This window comes from Oncorhynchus gorbuscha, linkage group LG04, assembly GCF_021184085.1.
Source record: "Oncorhynchus gorbuscha isolate QuinsamMale2020 ecotype Even-year linkage group LG04, OgorEven_v1.0, whole genome shotgun sequence".
NCBI lineage: Eukaryota > Metazoa > Chordata > Actinopteri > Salmoniformes > Salmonidae > Oncorhynchus > Oncorhynchus gorbuscha.
The window spans coordinates 4,810,061-4,829,206 of record NC_060176.1 but is presented as its reverse complement, the minus strand read 5'-3'; the positions used below and the strand labels follow the sequence as shown (position 1 = coordinate 4,829,206).

Genomic DNA, 19,146 nt, shown 5'->3' with positions numbered 1-19,146 from the left:
CTCTCTCTCTCTCTCTCTGACTCTCTCTCTCTCTCTCGCTGACTCTCTCTCTCTCACTGACTCTCTCTCTCTCTCTCGCTCTCTCGCTGACTCTCTCTCTCTCTCTCTCTCGCTGACTCTCTCTCTCTCTCTCTCTCTCGCTGACTCTCTCTCTCTCTCTCTCTCGCTGACTCTCTCTCTCTCTCTCTCTCTCTCTCTCTCTCTCTCTCTCTCTCTCGCTGACACTCTCTCGCTGACTCTCTCTCTCTCGCTGACTCTCGCTCTCGCTCTCGCTGACTCTCTCTCGCTCTCTCTCACTCTCTCTCGCTGACTCTCTCTCTCTCTCTCTCTCGCTGACTCTCTCTCTCTCTCTCTCGCTGACACTCTCTCTCTCTCTCGCTGACTCTCTCTCTCTCTCGCTGACTCTCTCTCTCTCTCGCTGACTCTCTCTCTCTCTCGCTGACTCTCTCTCTCTCTCGCTGACTCTCTCTCTCTCTCGCTGACTCTCTCTCTCTCTCTCGCTGACTCTCTCTCTCTCTCGCTGACTCTCTCTCTCTTTCTCTCTCTCTCTCTGACTCTCTCTCTCGCTCGCTGACTCTCTCTCTCTCTCGCTCGCTGACTCTCTCTCTCTCGCTCGCTGACTCTCTCTCTCTCGCTCGCTGACTCTCTCGCTCGCTGACTCTCTCGCTCGCTGACTCTCTCGCTCGCTGATTCTCTCGCTCGCTGACTCTCTCGCTCGCTGACTCTCTCTCTCTCGCTCGCTGACTCTCTCTCTCTCGCTCGCTGACTCTCTCTCTCTCTCGCTCGCTGACTCTCTCTCTCTCGCTCGCTGACTCTCTCTCTCTCGCTCGCTGACTCTCTCTCTCTCGCTCGCTGACTCTCTCTCTCTCGCTCGCTGACTCTCTCTCTCTCGCTCGCTGACTCTCTCTCTCTCGCTCGCTGACTCTCTCTCTCTCGCTCGCTGACTCTCTCTCTCTCGTTCGCTTTCTCTCTCTCTCGCTCGCTTTCTCTCTCTCTCTCTGACTCTCTCTCTCTCTCGCTGACTCTCTCTCTCTCTGACTCGCTCGCCAACTCCCTCTCTCTCGCCGACTCCCTCTCTCTCGCCGACTCCCTCTCTCTCGCCGACATGCTCTCTCTCTTTCTCTCTCTCTCTCGCTGACTGTCTCTCTCTCTCGCTGACTGTCTCTCTCTCGCTGACTCTCTCTCTCTCGCTGACTCTCTCTCTCTCACTCGCTGACTCTCTCTCTCGCTCGCTTACACTCTCTCTCGCTCGCTGACTCTCTCTCTCTCTGACTCGCTTGCCAACTCCCTCTCTCTCGCCGACATGCTCTCTCTCGCTCGCTGACTTGCCCTCTCTCGCTCACTGACTTGCTCTCTCTCGCACTCTGACCCGCTCTCTCGCGCTCGCACGCTGACCCGCCCTCTCTCGCTCGCACGCTGACCCGCTGTCTCTCGCTCGCACGCGCGCACACGTCTCCACCCCCTCTACTTCTACCCATCCCCCTCTTTCTCTCCCCTCAGGAGAGATGGTTCGTCAGGCCAGGGTCCTGGCCCAGGCCACCTCTGACCTGGTGAATGCCATGCGGTCAGATGCTGAGGTGGAAGTGGATGTTGACAACTCTAAAAAGCTTCTTGCTGCAGCTAAACTACTGGCAGACGCCACAGCCAGGATGGTGGAGGCTGCTAAGGTACAGTACGTAATAATGGCTTACTTACTGTGCTAAGCTGTCGGTCAACCACAACCTTTGCCAGTGTATTATTTTTATTTAACCTTTATTTAACTAGGGAAATTCTTATTTACAATATACATTGACATGCATTTCATGTATGTTTGATATGGTTATCCAAATGGGGTAGTATTGCATTTGATTACATTCATTCAAACCGGAGCTTTTTCAACAGTGCTATTTGGGTGCTTCCTGGTTGTCTAGTTAATTAAGTCTACTTTTATTCAGGCAGTCCACTTGATTCTTCAACTGCTCCTTAGCCTTACAGACAAGTATTAATTTCCCTGCCATCATGAATGCTAAATGGGGCCGTATCTTACAGCTGGTTAGATGCTTTGATTCCACATTAATCACATTATAGCAGCTATCTTTATCACTATCAATGAAGGATTTGCCCAGCCACTGTTTCCTTGGTAACTGTCAGAAAGGGGGGCTGTTATCAACACTATAGCACTACCCCTATGTGTAAGGCAGCAGTTAGAGCTTTGGGCAGATAACCAAAAGGTGAAATATCTGTCGATCTGCCCTTGAGCAATGTACTCTAATTTCTCCAGGGTTGCCGTCAACATTGGCTGATCCCTGGTTGTAACCCAGGGTCTCGGGGGGGAACAAAAAATATATATACGATGCTAATATAAGCATCGTATAATTGATTGATTGAGGGTAGAGAAGGTTTTGCTGAGGCATGGAGAAAGGATTGTGTCAGTAGTGGGGACTCCACAGAAGATGTCAGGTCTTCGTTTGGCTTTCTCTCAAAGCTGTGTGCTGAGAAATCTGGACATTAGCCACGTAGTTTAATTTCGGACACTACTCTGTGCTTTCATTTCCAATCCCTTTTATTATTAGAATACGATTGGTTTTCCCTTCAGTGACAATTTGTGATCACACATAAGTGACAGTTAACCTGACGTACAGGAAGCAGCGAATAGTATCAATGATAGCCTGTACTGGGCTGGCTAACATGACACACTGTTATGAAAAAACTGCTTTGCATTTCAAGACTCAATCATTATTCCCCTCTACTCTTGAGGAATTAGTACTGTAATGTCTCTTCACATTAGTCTGGGCTTACTATAAACATCACCTTGGGGCTGTGGGTGGTATGTTTTTAGTGTGTGTGTGTGTATTAGTGAGATATAAGATGGCTGCTGTAATGTACTGTGGAGGGTTACATTCAGCAGCAGGTGAGGGAAGCGCCTGGCTGCTTAATTAACTAAATGGCATGGAGGCTTAGGCTCTAGATTCTCTTCATTCCCTCAACAATAGGACGCACAGAGGCTCTTAGGGATATTGGTTTGTGTGAACTGAACCCAGTCACGTACAATCAGAGACAGCTGGAGAGACAGAGAGAGGTCAAGAGAGCTGGAGCCAGAGGAGGAGGTCATGAAAAGGAATCTTGATGTTTCCTCATAGACAAAGAAGAGCTGCTGTCATTACAAATGGTCATGATTACAGTTGGACTCTAGAACTTTCCCTGGATGCATCTCCATCTGCTCCAGTTTAATGATGGATGAGGTGTGTGTGTGTGTGTGTGTGTGTGTGTGTGTGTGTGTGTGTGTGTGTGTGTGTGTGTGTGTGTGTGTGTGTGTGTGTGTGTGTGTGTGTGTGTGTGTGTGTGTGTGTGTGTGTGTGTGTGTGTGTGTGTGTGTGTGTGTGTGTGTGTAACAGGGCGCAGCGGCATACCCAGAGAACGAGGACCAGCAGCAGAGACTGAGGGAGGCGGCTGAGGGGTTGCGCGTGGCCACCAACGCTGCAGCTCAGAACGCCATCAAGAAGAAGCTCATTAACAGGCTAGAGGTCAGTTGGATGAGTCTGAGCTAGGCTGGGCAGAGCCATATATGTACAGTATACCTATGGGTGGCTCCGCGAGTTTGGTGCTAAGGTGGCGTCCCATTAATGGGTTTGCGAAACTCTGTATATGGCTCTGAGGCTGAGTAAGCAGGCACTTCCACTTGCATCTCCTCATCGTAGATCTTGCTCTACATACACACCACATTGCCAGTCGCATGGAAAACAACAGGCTTTGAGTGAAGCTCTAGAAATAGTATTTTTGATATGCTGTATTATTTTGGGCTTTAGGTTAACGTGAAGAGGTGATTACATTACCAGAGGTATTATTTCCAACTGTTGATGTAAACCATGCAAGAACGGTTATATACAGTAAAGGACATTACGGAGTGTGTTTGGAGAGCTACAGTGTACTCTGGGTACATTCAACTGTTATAGAAACTTCCTTTCCCTTCCTGTTTACATTCTGAGAAGTCCTTGTAGGTTTTCCTTCATATGAAAGTAGAGACCATCCAGTATCATTCTTCGATCGTCATCCTACTAGTCACTGAAATGTAAAAGGAGCATTTTACATATGACTGTTGAACGCGGAATGAGGGTGAGCTCGGTTTGGTGTTTTGGGAGTGTGTTAAAAAGTTTCTTAGTATCTAGCTACCTTTTGAGTGTGGATCCCGAGATGCAGTTGGCATCAGTTGCTGGGTCTGCTACTCTCTGTCCAGTGATCCTGCCGACCAAGACCGGTTCTGAGGAGCTATTTGGTGTAGCTGCTTGCTAGCTGCCTATCAAGCTAGCGGGGTTTTCTTGAGGGCTTGAACGCAGCATGTGGCTGGGATCACAGATTGTCCCGGGCTTGTGGCTGTCTAGATCCCTGCTGTTTGTTGTTTTCAGTCTTCCCTGCAACCTGCCCTGTCTGGAACTGTGAGGAGTAACAGCGTAACCTACGTTGCTAGGTACCATGACAAAGACCAAATCTGGCAGGAGGACTGTTGAGGACAGTGGTGTGTCTCTCTGTCAAAGGTGAGCGAACAACAACAACAAATTCTACATGCAGTTTCAACAACAACAAAGTGGCTTGTAGTGTTTTGTCCAAATACTGGCTGGACTCAACTAACAAAAGAATGGACGTCCTGACCAGAGAGGTCCAGGACCTGAAGAACAGTTTGCAGGAACAACATGGTTGTGGACGTAATTGCAGAATCGCCACATGAGACCTGGATGGAGTCTGAGGACAAAGTGAGGGAAATGATCTTGGAGAAACTGAAGATGGACCACAAAAAGTTTTTAGGTGTAGCGCGCCCACAGAACTGGAAAACCCACCACCGGCCAAGGTGACAGGCCCGTAGTGGTCAAGTTCTTGAGGTTTATTGCCTTATCTTGCTAATCTTACAACATTTGCGCACTCTGTATATATACTTTTCTATTGTGTTATTGACTGGAAGTTTATTTATCCCTTATGTATCTCTGTGGTTTTTGTCACACTGCTTTGCTTTATCTTGGCCGGGTCGCAGTTGTAAATGAGAACTTGTTCTCAACTGGTCTACCTGGTTAAATAAAGGTGAAATTAAAAATACATTTAAAAAATGGACAAGGTAGCTGTTCTGGAAAGAGCCAAGAACTTGAGAAGAACGTATACTTTCCTCATTGAGGACTATCCTGAAGCTGTGCACCAGAAGAGGAATGAACTTATCTTGGCCATGAAAGCTGCAAGAGAGCGTGGGGACTTTACTGACATCCGCTATGACAAGCTCGTTGTCCACCCTCCCTTCCAAAACCCTGGAAGGGATGAGAGAGCAAAGCCTATGGGTTTGTAGCTTCAACCCCGCAGCACACACAGATTCACTTACACACACACATTCACTTACACACACACATTCACTTACACACACACACATGCACTTACACACACAGATTCACTTACACACACAGATTCACTTACACACACAGATTCACTTACAAACACAGATTCACTTACAAACACAGATTCACTTACACACACAGACTCACTTACACACACAGACTCACTTACACACACAGACTCACTTACACACACTGAGTGATTCATGGAATATTTGTTTCTCGCAAAGAATAGAATAGGCTGACTTTTGTACTATGGGAGATAGTAGATTGATATAGGCTAGTGCTTTTGCTGTTCGTTAGGCCTGCTCATCTTGTTGGCTGACGAAAAGTAAATGTGGACAGTTCTTTCAATGTCTTCAATATGCACCTCGGAACTGGATATGACAGAGAGCCGTGTGAGTGAGAGATGCTTCGGATTGTGTTGAACACTCAGGGAGAAGGGCACAACGCAGCACTGCAAACGGCATGGATTTTTTTAGGGTGCAGCATTACGGCCACAAAGGTGATGCCACTGTGAAATTCGAGGCATTATCAAGTGCTTGTCAAATTGTGAATGAGAGACTATTGGCGTGTGTACAGCTTGTGCAAAAACAAAGCCGAGCTCATGCCTTTCGAGAGGTTTTCAAATCATCATTAGTCTCATCATGCAGCCTTACAATGTATTAAAAATCAAAAGATATAACCCAATGTTTGTAGAACAACTAAAGTTCCATTAATACATCTAAATGACGCATATAGGAGTACCTATTTCTTTGTTAACCGCTCAACACAGAATAGTGTGTGTGCGCATGTGCGCATTCCCTCAAATCGTTTGAGAAAATATAAATTTTATTCAGCTTTGTTCAATTGTATTCTTCATACTATAAAATAATGCCACTTAATTATAAGCAAATCTTATCTGCTAAATTAAGTAGTATAGCCCACAGCCATTTGGCATAGCCATATCAGGACCTAACATAAGGACAACTCAGAGCATGCTATTCTTTTCTTCTGAAATAGACTACATTTTCTTCATGCTTCTTTAGACCTGTCTAAAATAAATAATGGATTTATTGTGAAGGGGGAGGCTATATATTTATTTATATATATATATTTATATATATATTTATTGTGAAGGGGGATGCTATATTACATGGATTTATTAGACTTTTTTAAATGGTTTGTAGGCTATGTGTGGAAGCGAGGAGATGCTAAATGTGTTTGTTAATTAATGGTCAGTTACCGTGAGACCGGCAGTTATTTGCTTGACAATCACCGGCTGATGACATTTCGTGACCGTCCATGTATCGATCACATAAAGCGGCCTTTACTAGTTCTAACAGCAGACCTATCAGCTTGCTGCCAGCTCTTAGCAAACTTTTGGAAAACATGGTTTGACCAAATACAATACAATGCAAATACAAATTAACAGACTTTCAGCATGCTTATAGAGAAGGGCACTCAACATGCACTGACACAAATGACTGATTTGGGAGCGGTACTGTTAGATTTCAGTGCAGCCTTTGATAGTATTGCCCATAACCTGTTGTTGAGAGAACTTGTGTGTGGGCTTTTCAACCATATCATGGATTCAGAGCCATCTATCTGATAGAATTCAAAGGGTTTTATTTAATCGGAGCTTCTCTGTCAAACATGTAAAGTGTGGTGTACCGCAGGACAGCTCTCTAGGCTCTCTACTCTTTTTTATATTTTTACCAATGACATGCCACTGGCATTAAACAATGTTTGTCCATGTATGCTGATGATTCAACCATATGCGCTTCAGCAATCACAGCTTATTAAGTCACTGAAACCCTTAACAAAGAGTCTGTTTTATAATCGGTGGCTAGTAATAAACTGGTCCTAAAGCTAAGAGCATTGTATTTGGTACAAATCATTCTAGACCTCAGCTGAATCTGGTAATGAATGGCGTGTTTGTTGAATAAGTTGAGTAGACTAAATGACTTGGTGTTACCTTAGATTGTAAACCTTCATGGTCAAAACATTTTGGTGCAATGGTTGTAAAGATGGGGAGAGGTCTGTCCATATTAAAGAGATGCTCTGCTTTCTAGACACCACATTCCACAAAGCAAGTTGTGCAGGCTTTAGTTTTGTCTTACCTTGATTATTGTGTGGTCCAGTGCTGCAAGAAAAGACCTAGATAAGCTGCCGCTGGCCCAGAACAGAGACACACCTTGCTTTTTATTGTAATCAGAAGGAGGATATAAATACTATGCATGTCAGACTCTCTTGGCTAAGAGTTGAGGAGATACTGACTGCATTACTTCTTTTTGTAAGAAACAATGTGTTGAAAATCCCAAAATGTTTGCAACTTACACAGAGCTCTGACACACACTTACCCCACTAGACATGCCACCATGAGTCTTTTCATGGTCCCAGAATCCAGAACCGATTCAAGAAAGCGTACAGTATTAAATAGAGCCATTATTGCATGGAACTGCGTTCCATCTCATACTGCTCAAATTAACAGCAAACCTGGTTTCAAAAAAACAATAAAGCAACACCTTCCCTATTTGACCTAGATAGTTTGTGTGTGTGTGTGTGTATGTATTGATATGGAGGCTACGTGTGCCATTTTTAAGTTGAAGTTTTGCCCTTGAGCTGTTCTTGTCAATGTTCTGTATTGTTCATGTTTTGAGTGGGTCAGAGGCTCTCACAACAGCTAATGGGGATCCTAATAAAATACCAAATCAGGAGATTGTTTGAACCCTACTGCCCGACATTAAAGATGGCACGACAAATATTTGATCTCTGACCTGAGGAACCCTGGCTCTAAATGGAGACTGTCTGCCTCCCAAATGTCACTCTATTCCCTTTAGTACGGTTCTTTTGACCATGGGCCTCCTGGTAAAAATAAGTGCACTATAAAGGGAATGGGGTGCCATTTGAGAGGCATCTTGTGTGTGTGTTGATTCGTCAAGGTAGTGATTCTAAACATGCCTGACGTGTGTGACATTCCAACAGAATGCCGCCAAGCAAGCTGCTGCTGCAGCCACCCAGACTATCGCTGCCTCCCAGAATGCAGCAGCCTCCAACAAGAACACTGCCGCACACCAGCAATTGGTGCAGAGCTGCAAGGTACTAGGGATAAGTCTCTTAACTTCTTGCGTCGAGCCATCCCGGATCCGGGATCGTGACTACAGCCTCAACACATTACCTTAACGCAACGTTAACTATTTATGAAAATCGCAAATGAAATGAAATCAATATGCTAGCTCTCAAGCTTAGCCTTTTGTTAACAACACTGTCATCTCAGATTTTCAAAAATATTCTTCTCAACCACAGCAAAACAAGCATTTGTGTAACAGTATTGATAGCAATTGCAGGCTAGCGTAGCATTTAGCATTAGCATTCAGCAGGCAACATTTTCACAAAAACCAGAAAAGCATTCAAATAAAATAATTTACCTTTGAAGAACTTCAGATGTTTTCAATGAGGAGACTCTCAGTTAGATAGCAAATGTTCAGTTTTTCCTGAAAGATTATTTGTGCATGACAAATCGCTCCGTTTTCTGCGTCACGTTTAGCTATGAAAAAAACCTGTATCCAGGATTGTGTAAATCTATCCGCAAGCTCATTAGCATAACACAACGTTAACTATTCATGAAAATCGCAAATTAAATGAAATCAATATGCTAGCTCTCAAGCTTAGCCTTTTGTTAACAACAATGTCATCTCAGATTTTCAAAAATATGCTTCTCAACCATAGCAAAACAAGCATTTGTGTAACAGTATTGATAGCTATTGCAGGCTAGCATAGCATTTAGCGTTAGCATTCAGCAGGCAACATTTTCACAAAAACCAGAAAGGCATTCAAATAAAATCATTTACCTTTGAAGAACTTCAGATGTTTTCAATGAGGAGACTCTCAGTTAGATAGCAAATGTTCAGTTTTTCCTGAAAGATTATTTGTGCAGGAGAAATCGCTCCGTTTTCTGCGTCATGTTTGGCTACCAAAAAAAAACAGAAAATTCAGTCATCATAACGCCAAACTTTTTTCCAAATTAACTCCATAATATCGACTGAAACATGGTAAACGTTGTTTAGAATCAATCCTCAAGGTGTTTTTCACATATCTCTTCATGATATATCGTTCTTGGAAGTCTCCTCTCTCCTCTCAAATCACTGGATGACTGCGTGCAGCTTATAGATTACGCAGCAATTTCAACAAAGGACACCGGGCGGACACCTGGTAAATGTAGTCTCTTATGGCCAATCTTCCAATGATATGCCTACAAATACGTCACAATGCTGCAGACACCTTGGAAAAACGATAGAAAGGGCAGGCTCATTCCTGGCGCATTCACAGCCATATAAGGAGACATTGGCAAACAGAGCCTCAAAAATCCTGCTCATTTCCTGTTTGAAGTTTCATCTTGGTTTCGCCTGTAGCATCAGTTCTGGGGCACTCACAGATAATATCTTTGGAGTTTTGGAAACATCAGTGTTTTCTTTCCAAAGCTGTCACTTATATGCATAGTCGAGCATCTTTATGTGACAAAATATTGCGCTTAAAACGGGCATGTTCTTTTATCCAATAATGAAATAGCGCCCCCATAGGTTGAAGAGGTTAATGCCAGGGGACATCACCAGTTCCTTGCATTGAACACTTTGTATGCCTACTGTAGTTAAACAGCTATATAGGTGCTACAGCTATATAGAAACTGTGGTTGAATACTGTATGTGTGTTGACTGTTTATGTATGTGTGCGGCTCACTAGGCCATGGCAGACCACATTCCCCAGCTGGTCCAGGGAGTAAGGGGCAGCCAGGCCCAGCCTGAAGACCTCACTACCCAGCTAGCCCTCATCATCACCAGTCAGAACTTCCTACAGGTACTCCACCAGTGCCAGTCTGGCTCCTAATCTCACCACATAATCTCACCACATATTGAATGAAGGGATCTCAATATATTGTACAATGCTGATATACGCGTGTGTGTGTGTGTGTGTGTGTGTGTGTGTGTGTGTGTGTGTGTGTGTGTGTGTGTGTGTGTGTGTGTGTGTGTGTGTGTGTGTGTGTGTGTGTGTGTGTGTGTGTGTGTGTGTGTGTGTGTGTGTGTGTGTGTGTGTGTGTGTGTGTGTGTGCTTGAAAGCTTCTAAAGATATATTATTGATGATGATGTCTAATACTTGGATAAGGCTGGGTTTTGTAGTCATAATAGATTCAAATAAAGACATTCTCTGGTATCTTCTTGGGATGAATTTGACATTTCTCTGTTTCCTGTTTCTCTCATGACAGCCTGGCAGTAAGATGGTGACATCAGCGAAGTCGTCTGTTCCCACGGTGATGGACCAGGCCGCTGCTATGCAGCTGGGTCAGTGTGCCAAGAACCTGGCCACCAGCCTGGCAGAGCTCAGAACCGCAGCACAGAAGGTACATAAACACACACACACACTTAAGTCATACCTGTCGCTCACCTCTGTCACTTTGTGAGGATACCTATCCCCTGTTAGGACTAGCCAGCTTCTGATAGACTAGGGCACTAAATACCAGCTCAGATGGGTTAAACTGTCAGTCTAGAATGACTAATTCAATGGTCTGCTCTCTTGTGCTCTTTAGGCCCACGAAGCCTGCGGCCCCATGGAGATCCACTCAGCTCTCACAGCCGTCCAGACTCTGAAGACTGAGCTCCAAGACGCCAAGATGGCTGCCATAGACATGCAGCTGAAACCACTACCTGGAGAATCGGTCAGGGAAATCTGATTCATTGAATTAATCAACGTCTCATTACTTCTAGTGATTTACTCTTTCATCCATTGCTGAGTCTGTTTGTATGGGTGTCTGATGTACTGTGTGCTGTTCTCTCTGCAGATGGAGAAGTGTGCTCAGGACCTGGGCAGCACCTCCAAGTCTGTGGGATCCTCCATGGCTCAGCTGCTCACCTGTGCTGCACAGGGCAATGAACACTACACAGGTACTGTACTACTGCCCTGGGGCTCCCATTCTAATTAGAGCAATAATGCTAAATAACAAACTCCATAGCACCACCAGGACGTGTCTATAATAGTATATTTCACTGTTTTTACTGAAAACTTCAATATATTTGATGCTTCAAGGTCAATAGTAGATTAGATTAAACCTTTTCTCTCTGGAAAGTAGCACAAAGACTAAAGCAGAAGAAATCCTTCCCCTACTTCAATAGATGTGACATTCCTTCAGTAATCTTGTCTAGATTAATGGGGTAATGCAAGCTGATTCAATTTACTAGATTCCTCCCCAATGTGTTGTGTTGAAGCTGAAATGTTGCATTCCCTTGTTGAGGCAGTCATAGTTTAGACCTTATGAAACTAAACCAGAGGCTCTTGCTACCTGGTATAGCACACTGTCAACATGAGAGGGCTATGGATATCCGAGGTTATAACATGCATTTATTAAGGCTTAATTCAATCTTCTGAATGTATTTGGATGTTTGACCCATCTGAATGCAAACAGTCCTTTTCATTTAATACATGTTTTATTTGTCACAAGCTTGGTAAACAATCGGTGTAGACTGACAGTGAAATGTTTACTTATGGGCCCTTCCCAACAATGCAGAGAAAAAATTAGAACACAAGGAATAAATACACAATGAGTAACGATAACGTGGCATTATACACGGGTAGCAGTACAGAGTTGAGGTATGAGTTGATGCAAAGAGGGTCAATTCAGATAGTCTGGGTAGTTTTTTGGTTAACTATTTAGTGGTCTAATGGCTTGGGAGTAGAATCTGTTCGGGGTCCTGTTGGTTCCAGACTTGGTGCATCGGTACTGCTTGCCGCGCGGCAGTGGAGAGGGAGCTTGCCGCGCGGCAGTGGAGAGGGAGCTACTTCTGTAATAACTCTTCTTTATTTGTAGCATTCCAACCCCTACTCACCATCTGTATATTTTCCTCCAGGGTTAGCAGCCAGAGAGACAGCCCAGGCCCTGAAGACTCTAGCCCAGGCAGCGCGGGGCGTGGCAGCCTCTACCACCAACCCTCAGGCAGCGGCGTCCATGTTGGATTCAGCCTGTAATGTTATGGAAGGTTCGGCCATGTTGATCCATGAGGCCAAGCAGGCCCTGGTCTCTCCCGGTGACTCAGAGAGCCAGCAGAGGCTAGCCCAGGTGAGTGGGGGACTTCAGTACAATAACGTGCAGAGCCATATATAGGGATGAAGCTACTCTATCTCTATAAAAGGCTTGAAGTCAGAAGTTTACATACACTTAGGCTGGAGTCATTAAAACTAGTTTTTCAACCACTCCACAAATTTCTTGTTAACAAACTGTAGTTTTGATAAGTCGGTTAGGACATCTACTTTGTGCATGACACAAGTAATTTTTCCAACAATTGTTTACAGACAGATTATTTAACTTATAATTCACGGTATCACAATTCCAGTGGGTCAGAAGTTTACATACACTAAGTTGACTGTGCCTTTAAACAGCTTGGAAAATTCCAGAAAACATTTTCATGGCTTTAGAAGCTTCTGATAGGCTAATTGACATTATTTGAGTCAATTGGGGGTGTATTTGTGGATGTATTTCAAGGTCTACCTTCAAACTCGGTGCCTCTTTGCTTGACATCATGGGAAAATCAAAAGAAATCAGTCAAGACCTCAGAAAAAAATTGTAGAAGTCTGGTTCATCCTTGGGAGCAATAGTACACAAGTCTAAACACCATGGGACCACGCAGCCGTCATACCGCTCAGGAAGGAGATGCGTTCTGTCTCTTAGATGAAGGTACTTTGGTGCAAAAAGTGCAAATAAATCCCAGAACAATAGCAAAGGACCTTGTTAAGATGCTGGAGGAAACAGGTACAAAAGTATCTATATCCACAGTAAAACGAGTCCTATATCGACATAACCTGAAAGGCCACTCAGCAAGGAAGAAGCCACTGCTCCAAAACCGCCATAAAAAAAGCCAAATTATGGTTTGCAACTGCACATGGGTCAAAGATTGTACTTTTTGGAGAAATGTCCTCTGGTCTGATGAAACAAAAACAGAACTGTTTGGCCATAATGACCATTGTTATGTTTGGAGGATAAAGGGGAAGGTTTGCAAGCTGAAGAACACCATCCCAACCGTGAAGCACGGGGGTGGCAGCATGATGTTGTGGGGGTACTTTGCTGCAGGGGGGACTGGTGCACTTCACAAAATAGATGGCATCATGAGGGAGGAAAATTGTTGATATATTGAAGCAACATCTCAAGACACCTGTCAGGAAGTTAAAGCTTGGTAGCAAATGGGTCTTCCAAATGGACAATGACAAGCATACTTCCAAAGTTGTGTCAAAATGGCTTACGGGCAACAAAGTCAAGGTATTGGAGTGGCCATAACAAAGCCCTGACCTCAATCACATAGAACATTTGTGGACAAGGCGTGTGTGAGCAAGGAGGCCTTACAAACCAGACTCAGTTACACCAGCTCTGTCAGGAGGAATGGGCCAAAATTCACACAACAAAATTCACACAAGCTTATCCGAACTGTTTGATCCAAGTTAAACAATTTAAAGTCTATGCTACCAAATACTAATTGAGTGTATGTAAACTTCTGACCCACTGGGAATGTGGTGAAATAAATTCTCAGGGAAATCAAAAAAATTCTCTACTATTATTCTGACATTTCACATTCTTAAAATAAAGTGATGATCCTAACTGACCTAAGACAGGAAAATTTTACTAGGATTAAATGTCAGGAATTGTGAAAAACTGAGTTTAAATATATTTGGCCAAAGTGTCTGTAAACTTCAGACTTCAACTGTATATGGCTCTGCTAACATCCATATTTTCCATCTGTTCAGTATAATTGTCCTCTGTCTGATTGGAGTTGGCTGTGGTTGGTGCACTTAGACAACCAAAGGGCTACTAGAGTTTTAATATCACCACTTTTATTCAGAAAGTCTTGGCTTGTGTTACACTGAAGGTCAAGTGAGAGGCAACTATTTTTATTGTAGAGCTTCCACAGATCACTTCTCACAACTTCAGTATCTGGTTGTGAATAATAAAATAAATAACTTTTCATAGACAAACAATAGTTCACATTTTATCAGCCCAGCTGAACAAAACACTGATCACCTGTCAAACACAGTGAGGTGTTCATCCTCTGCCTGCTGTAGCAGGAGATTCACAACTTTAAACACACATCAATTATTAATGCCTGGTCCTCCCCATATAACCTTCCCACCAGATGAATAAATGATGCATCTATAGATGCTACTGCAGATAAAGGGACAGACTGGACATAGTATTGTGGTGTTTGTTCTGTTCCTTTGTAAATGAGAGAGAAATAGGACCCATTTTACATGGTGTTGAAGATCCCTTTGGTTTTGAATGGAATCCAATGAAAGTCCTTGAATTCCTCTTTGGATGATGATCTCTTTCAAATCTTACCAAATAAAAGGCTTCAATTGTGTCTCTTATCTTTTCAGGTAGTCCTAGTTGTGCATTCAGTAATCCTTTCAGCAGCACAACTCCTGTTCTGTTGCTAGGCCCCACAGGGACACAGACATATTGGTTGGCATATGTTCCGTTGGAAACAGAAGTGCAAATTAGGAACATCAATTACTCCGCTATGCTTCTTGGCTCATTAGCATTTTAAGATTGTGATTGCAGCTCAGCAACATCACTACTGTGGAAAACAACTCAGTTCACGCATGAATGATCACACTTGACACACACGCAGGCATGCTCACAAACACACACATGCACACCTGTGCTCACACACACCTGTTCTCTCTGCTTCAGGTGGCCAAGGCTGTGTCCCACTCTCTGAATAACTGTGTCAACTGCCTGCCTGGCCAGAAGGATGTGGACATGGCCCTCAGGAGCATTGGAGAGGCCAGCAAGAAACTGCTGGGAGAAACGGTAAGTTCTACACTTCCTTAAGTAAAGGTTACTTTATTGAAAAAACATTCACGTCAAGCCACCGATTACCCCAGAGTTAATCACCTGTTTATTGACTTAAAACTGCCGCTAGGTCAAACACTTGTCAAATGTTTTTAAACCAAACTTACATTTATTGCACCACAACCTAATCACTGACTCGCTATGGCTGTCTTTGTTGTCTCTCTATGTTTTTCTGTCTCTTATCTTTCTCTCTCTGTAGCTCCCTCCATCCACCAGGTCGTTCCAGGAGGCCCAGATCGAGCTGAACCAGACCGCAGCAGATCTGAACCAATCAGCAGGAGACGTGGTCCACGCCTCCCGCGGCTCCAGCACCCAGCTCGCAGACGCATCTGGGAAGTTCAGAGAAGACTTTGATGAGTTCCTGGACGCCGGCATTGAGATGGCTGGGCACACTCAGGTGCAGTCACAGTGGTCTGTCTGTGTGGTACTGAACCTGGAACGTGTTCGTTAGAGTTCCTGGACGCCGGCATTGAGATGGCTGGGCACACTCAGGTGCAGTCACAGTGGTCTGTCTGTGTGGTACTGAACCTGGAACGTGTTGGTTAGAGTTCCTGGACGCCAGCATGGAGATGGCTGGGCACACTCAGGTGCAGTCACAGTAGTCTGTCTGTGTGGTACTGAACCTGGAACGTGTTCGTTAGAGTTCCTGGACGCCAGCATTGAGATGGCTGGGCACACTCAGGTGCAGTCACAGTGCTCTGTCTGTGTGGTACTGAACCTGGAACGTGTTCGTTAGAGTTCCTGGACGCCGGCATTGAGATGGCTGGGCACACTCAGGTGCAGTCACAGTGCTCTGTCTGTGTGGTACTGAACCTGGAACGTGTTCGTTAGGGCACACCACACCACACCATCGCAATGGAAACCATAATGAACCTTTCTTATTGATAAGTTCACATAGTGCCTCCCTGTTCCACGCAGTTTTGTTTTGTGCCTAATGAACTCAAACGAGGCACCATACTGGATTTGACTGTTTTAGTGTGACTCGTTTATTTACATAAGCCTCTTCATCACCTTTTGGACGTAAGAACCAACTGTTTAATTTATCAAAGCTGATATGATGGAAAATAGAGGAGGAAAAGTTGACCAATTGGCTTCAAAAGTCATAGCTTGGCCAACCATCAGTCTATCTATTTGTTGATTAACTTTCCTTATAGATACGGATATTTAATTGAATTGCCTCAGAGCGGCGGTCTGTTAAATTTAGTCTAAATAAGATGACAGTTGAAGGTCTTTTCCGGGCTGCCTTGCTAATAAGGAAGGAGGAAATCTTAGTGGCATGACACTGATTACCAAATCAGACCCAGGTGACTGCAGGAACTGCCAGCAGCAGAGTTGGAACCAGAGAGTCTATGTTTAGAACAGAGTTTGAGGGGAACAATATACATGTTAAGCATGGTGCAGCTAGAAAACAGCCCACGCACCATTCTCCTTTTCATCTGACTGATGGCTAGGAGGACCAGGGATAGTCAGTTGCACAGGGCTCCCGACTGGTGCAGCGGTCTAAGGCACTGCATCTTAGAAGCGTCACTACAGACCCTGGTTCAATTCCATGCTGTATCACAACCGGCCAGGATTGGGAGTCCCATAGGGTGGCGCACAATTCGCCCTAGTTTGGCCATTGCAGGCCGTCATTGTAAATATAAATTTGTTCTTAACTGGCTTACCTAGTTAAATAAAGGTTACATTCAGCGTTGATTAGCACTATATAGCTGTGTCATTGCTCTGAGTGGATCAAGTTACCAGGCAGATTTGGGGTCATTTAGACTCTAAATGACTTTCAACATTTCATGCCCTTTCTGTATGACTTTTGTATATGACTGATTTACTAGTGTTTATGACTTGTAATAACTGGTGATTCTGCTGTGGATGTTGTAGAGGAAAGATGAGCAGATCCAGGTGATGGGTAACCTGAAGAACATCTCCATGGCTTCCAGCAAGCTGCTCCTGGCAGCCAAGTCTCTGTCTGTAGACCCTGGGGCAGCTAACGCCAAGAACCTTCTGGCTGCTGCTGCAAGGTACCTACCATACACTGCCCTCTATGTGGGCTCTCACAATACCACACCTGTTGATTGGTTATTAATTATGTCTTGTTGGATTTAGAACAGGAGACTTTCCACCCACAGTTCCAATTCCAATTCCAGTTTTGCAATGTGTTACAATACGCTTATGCCAGGGCCAAAGCAATGGGAGGTTTCACTGTGCCGTAGGAAGGGACAAGGCTTTTGATGTGACACACATGCACTTCTCAATCTCACACCTCCAGTGTAGCTCCACTTCACAGCAGAAATGTCCTCCTAGGTGGTAGATGAAGTGCTGTCTCCATTCAGGCTTGTGGAGGCTGTTAATTTCCTGTCTGGTAATTGGAAGGTTAAGAGGGAGGTGTGTGACTGAAATGTCTGACTGGCTCACTGAAGCCTGCTGGAATTCTGCTGAAAAAAAAGAGATAGAGAGGGAGGGGAGGGGGGAGACCAGAGGGACTCAAAGTACGATATTAGACTTGGAACCAATGAAGCCTGGGACCTTGTGTTTGTGTAATGGAGCTGAACGCTGGTCTAAGTGCCTCTCATTTTGAACTTCTCTCGGTCTCTCTCTCTCTCTGTCTCTCTCGGTCTCTCTCAGGCTCTTTCTCTCGGTCTCTCTCAGGCTCTCTCTCTCTCGGTCCTCTCTCTCTCTCTCTCTCTCTCTCTCTCTCTCTCTCTCTCTCTCTCTCTCTCTCTCTCTCTCTCTCTCTCTCTCTCTCTCTCTCAGGCCTCTCTCTCTCTCTCTCTCTCTCTCTCTCTCTCTCTCTCTCTCTCTCTCTCTCTCTCTCTCTCTCTCTCTCTCTCTCTCTCTCAGGCTCTCCCCTCTCTCACTCCTCTCCCTCCCATCCTGTGTTTCAGAGCAGTGACAGAGAGCATTAACCAGCTAATCACATTGGCGACACAGCAGGCCCCGGGACAGAAGGAGTGTGACAATGCCCTACGAGAGCTGGAGGTACCATCAACATCAATAGCTTACATCAATAACATTTAGCTTTACTGATAACAGCTGCAGTCATAGTGGTGGTACCAGGAGTGTTAGTTGGAGCAGTAATGGTGTTAGTAAAAGCAGTGTCATCTGTAGCAGCGTCATTAAAGTGGGTTATGTTAAATGTATAGATTATGGGAGCGCTCTAGGAGAATGTTTTCATGTTGCTCATTTAAGTTGTATCTATAATGGGTTCCTTTGGTTTTAGTTAAATTAGCAAGTTCCCTTGTAGATGTTAAGAGATGTTTTCCCTCTCCCCTCAGGCGGTGAAAGGAATGTTAGCCAACCCCAACGAGCCAGTCAGCAACCTCTCCTACTTCCACTGCATCGAGAGCGTCATGGAGAACTCCAAGGTAGGGAGGGCCATGACCCTGAGCGCTGCAGAAAGAGCAAGCATAACCACAACCTCCAGACAGATGGAAACGAGTAGAGATGGAGAGATGGGAGGGAGAGCAGGGAGAGAGAGCGGTGACCTGCCTGGCTGAGGAATGCTACAGCTCCCTTTCTTCTGCTCTTTTCCTCTGTTCCCCCTCTTCTTTCAGGTCCTGGGAGAGTCCATGGCTGGCATTTCTCACAACTGTAAAACCGGGGATGTGCCAGCGTTTGGGGGCTGTGTGGGACTGGCCTCCAAGGCCCTGTGTGGGCTCACTGAGGCTGCAGGACAGGTTAGGACATGCTACCAAGTACCTGCTCTGGACCTACCAGACATACTGTGTGTCATACTGTGTGAATATGTGAGCACCCTGTGTGTGCTCTGCTTGAGCTAGGGAGTGTTGTGCTAGTGTAGAAAGAGAGTAGTGTGTAGCCTGTGTGTGCTCTGCTTGAGCTAGGGAGTGTTAGTGTGTGTACTAGCTAGGGAGTGTTGTGCTAGTGTAGAAAGAGAGTAGTGTGTACCTGTGTGTGCTCTGCTTGAGCTAGGGAGTG

The 19,146-nt window shown here is 44.8% G+C and overlaps 1 protein-coding gene across 3 annotated transcripts in view; it reads left to right on the top strand.

Annotated features, from left to right (window-relative positions):
* LOC124033562 (talin-2) overlaps positions 1–19,146 on the top strand; it is a 146,746-nt gene that overhangs the window by 95,319 nt on the left and 32,281 nt on the right. For all 3 annotated transcript variants that reach the window (XM_046345609.1, XM_046345607.1, XM_046345608.1), the window contains exons 21-34: positions 1,501–1,667; positions 3,375–3,503; positions 8,316–8,429; positions 10,071–10,184; positions 10,591–10,725; positions 10,912–11,040; positions 11,164–11,266; positions 12,227–12,435; positions 15,055–15,174; positions 15,416–15,613; positions 17,092–17,231; positions 18,096–18,189; positions 18,486–18,575; positions 18,765–18,887. In XM_046345609.1, coding sequence (XP_046201565.1) covers positions 1,501–1,667; positions 3,375–3,503; positions 8,316–8,429; positions 10,071–10,184; positions 10,591–10,725; positions 10,912–11,040; positions 11,164–11,266; positions 12,227–12,435; positions 15,055–15,174; positions 15,416–15,613; positions 17,092–17,231; positions 18,096–18,189; positions 18,486–18,575; positions 18,765–18,887 — 1,865 coding nt within the window. The remainder of the gene's footprint in view (positions 1–1,500; positions 1,668–3,374; positions 3,504–8,315; positions 8,430–10,070; positions 10,185–10,590; positions 10,726–10,911; positions 11,041–11,163; positions 11,267–12,226; positions 12,436–15,054; positions 15,175–15,415; positions 15,614–17,091; positions 17,232–18,095; positions 18,190–18,485; positions 18,576–18,764; positions 18,888–19,146) is intronic.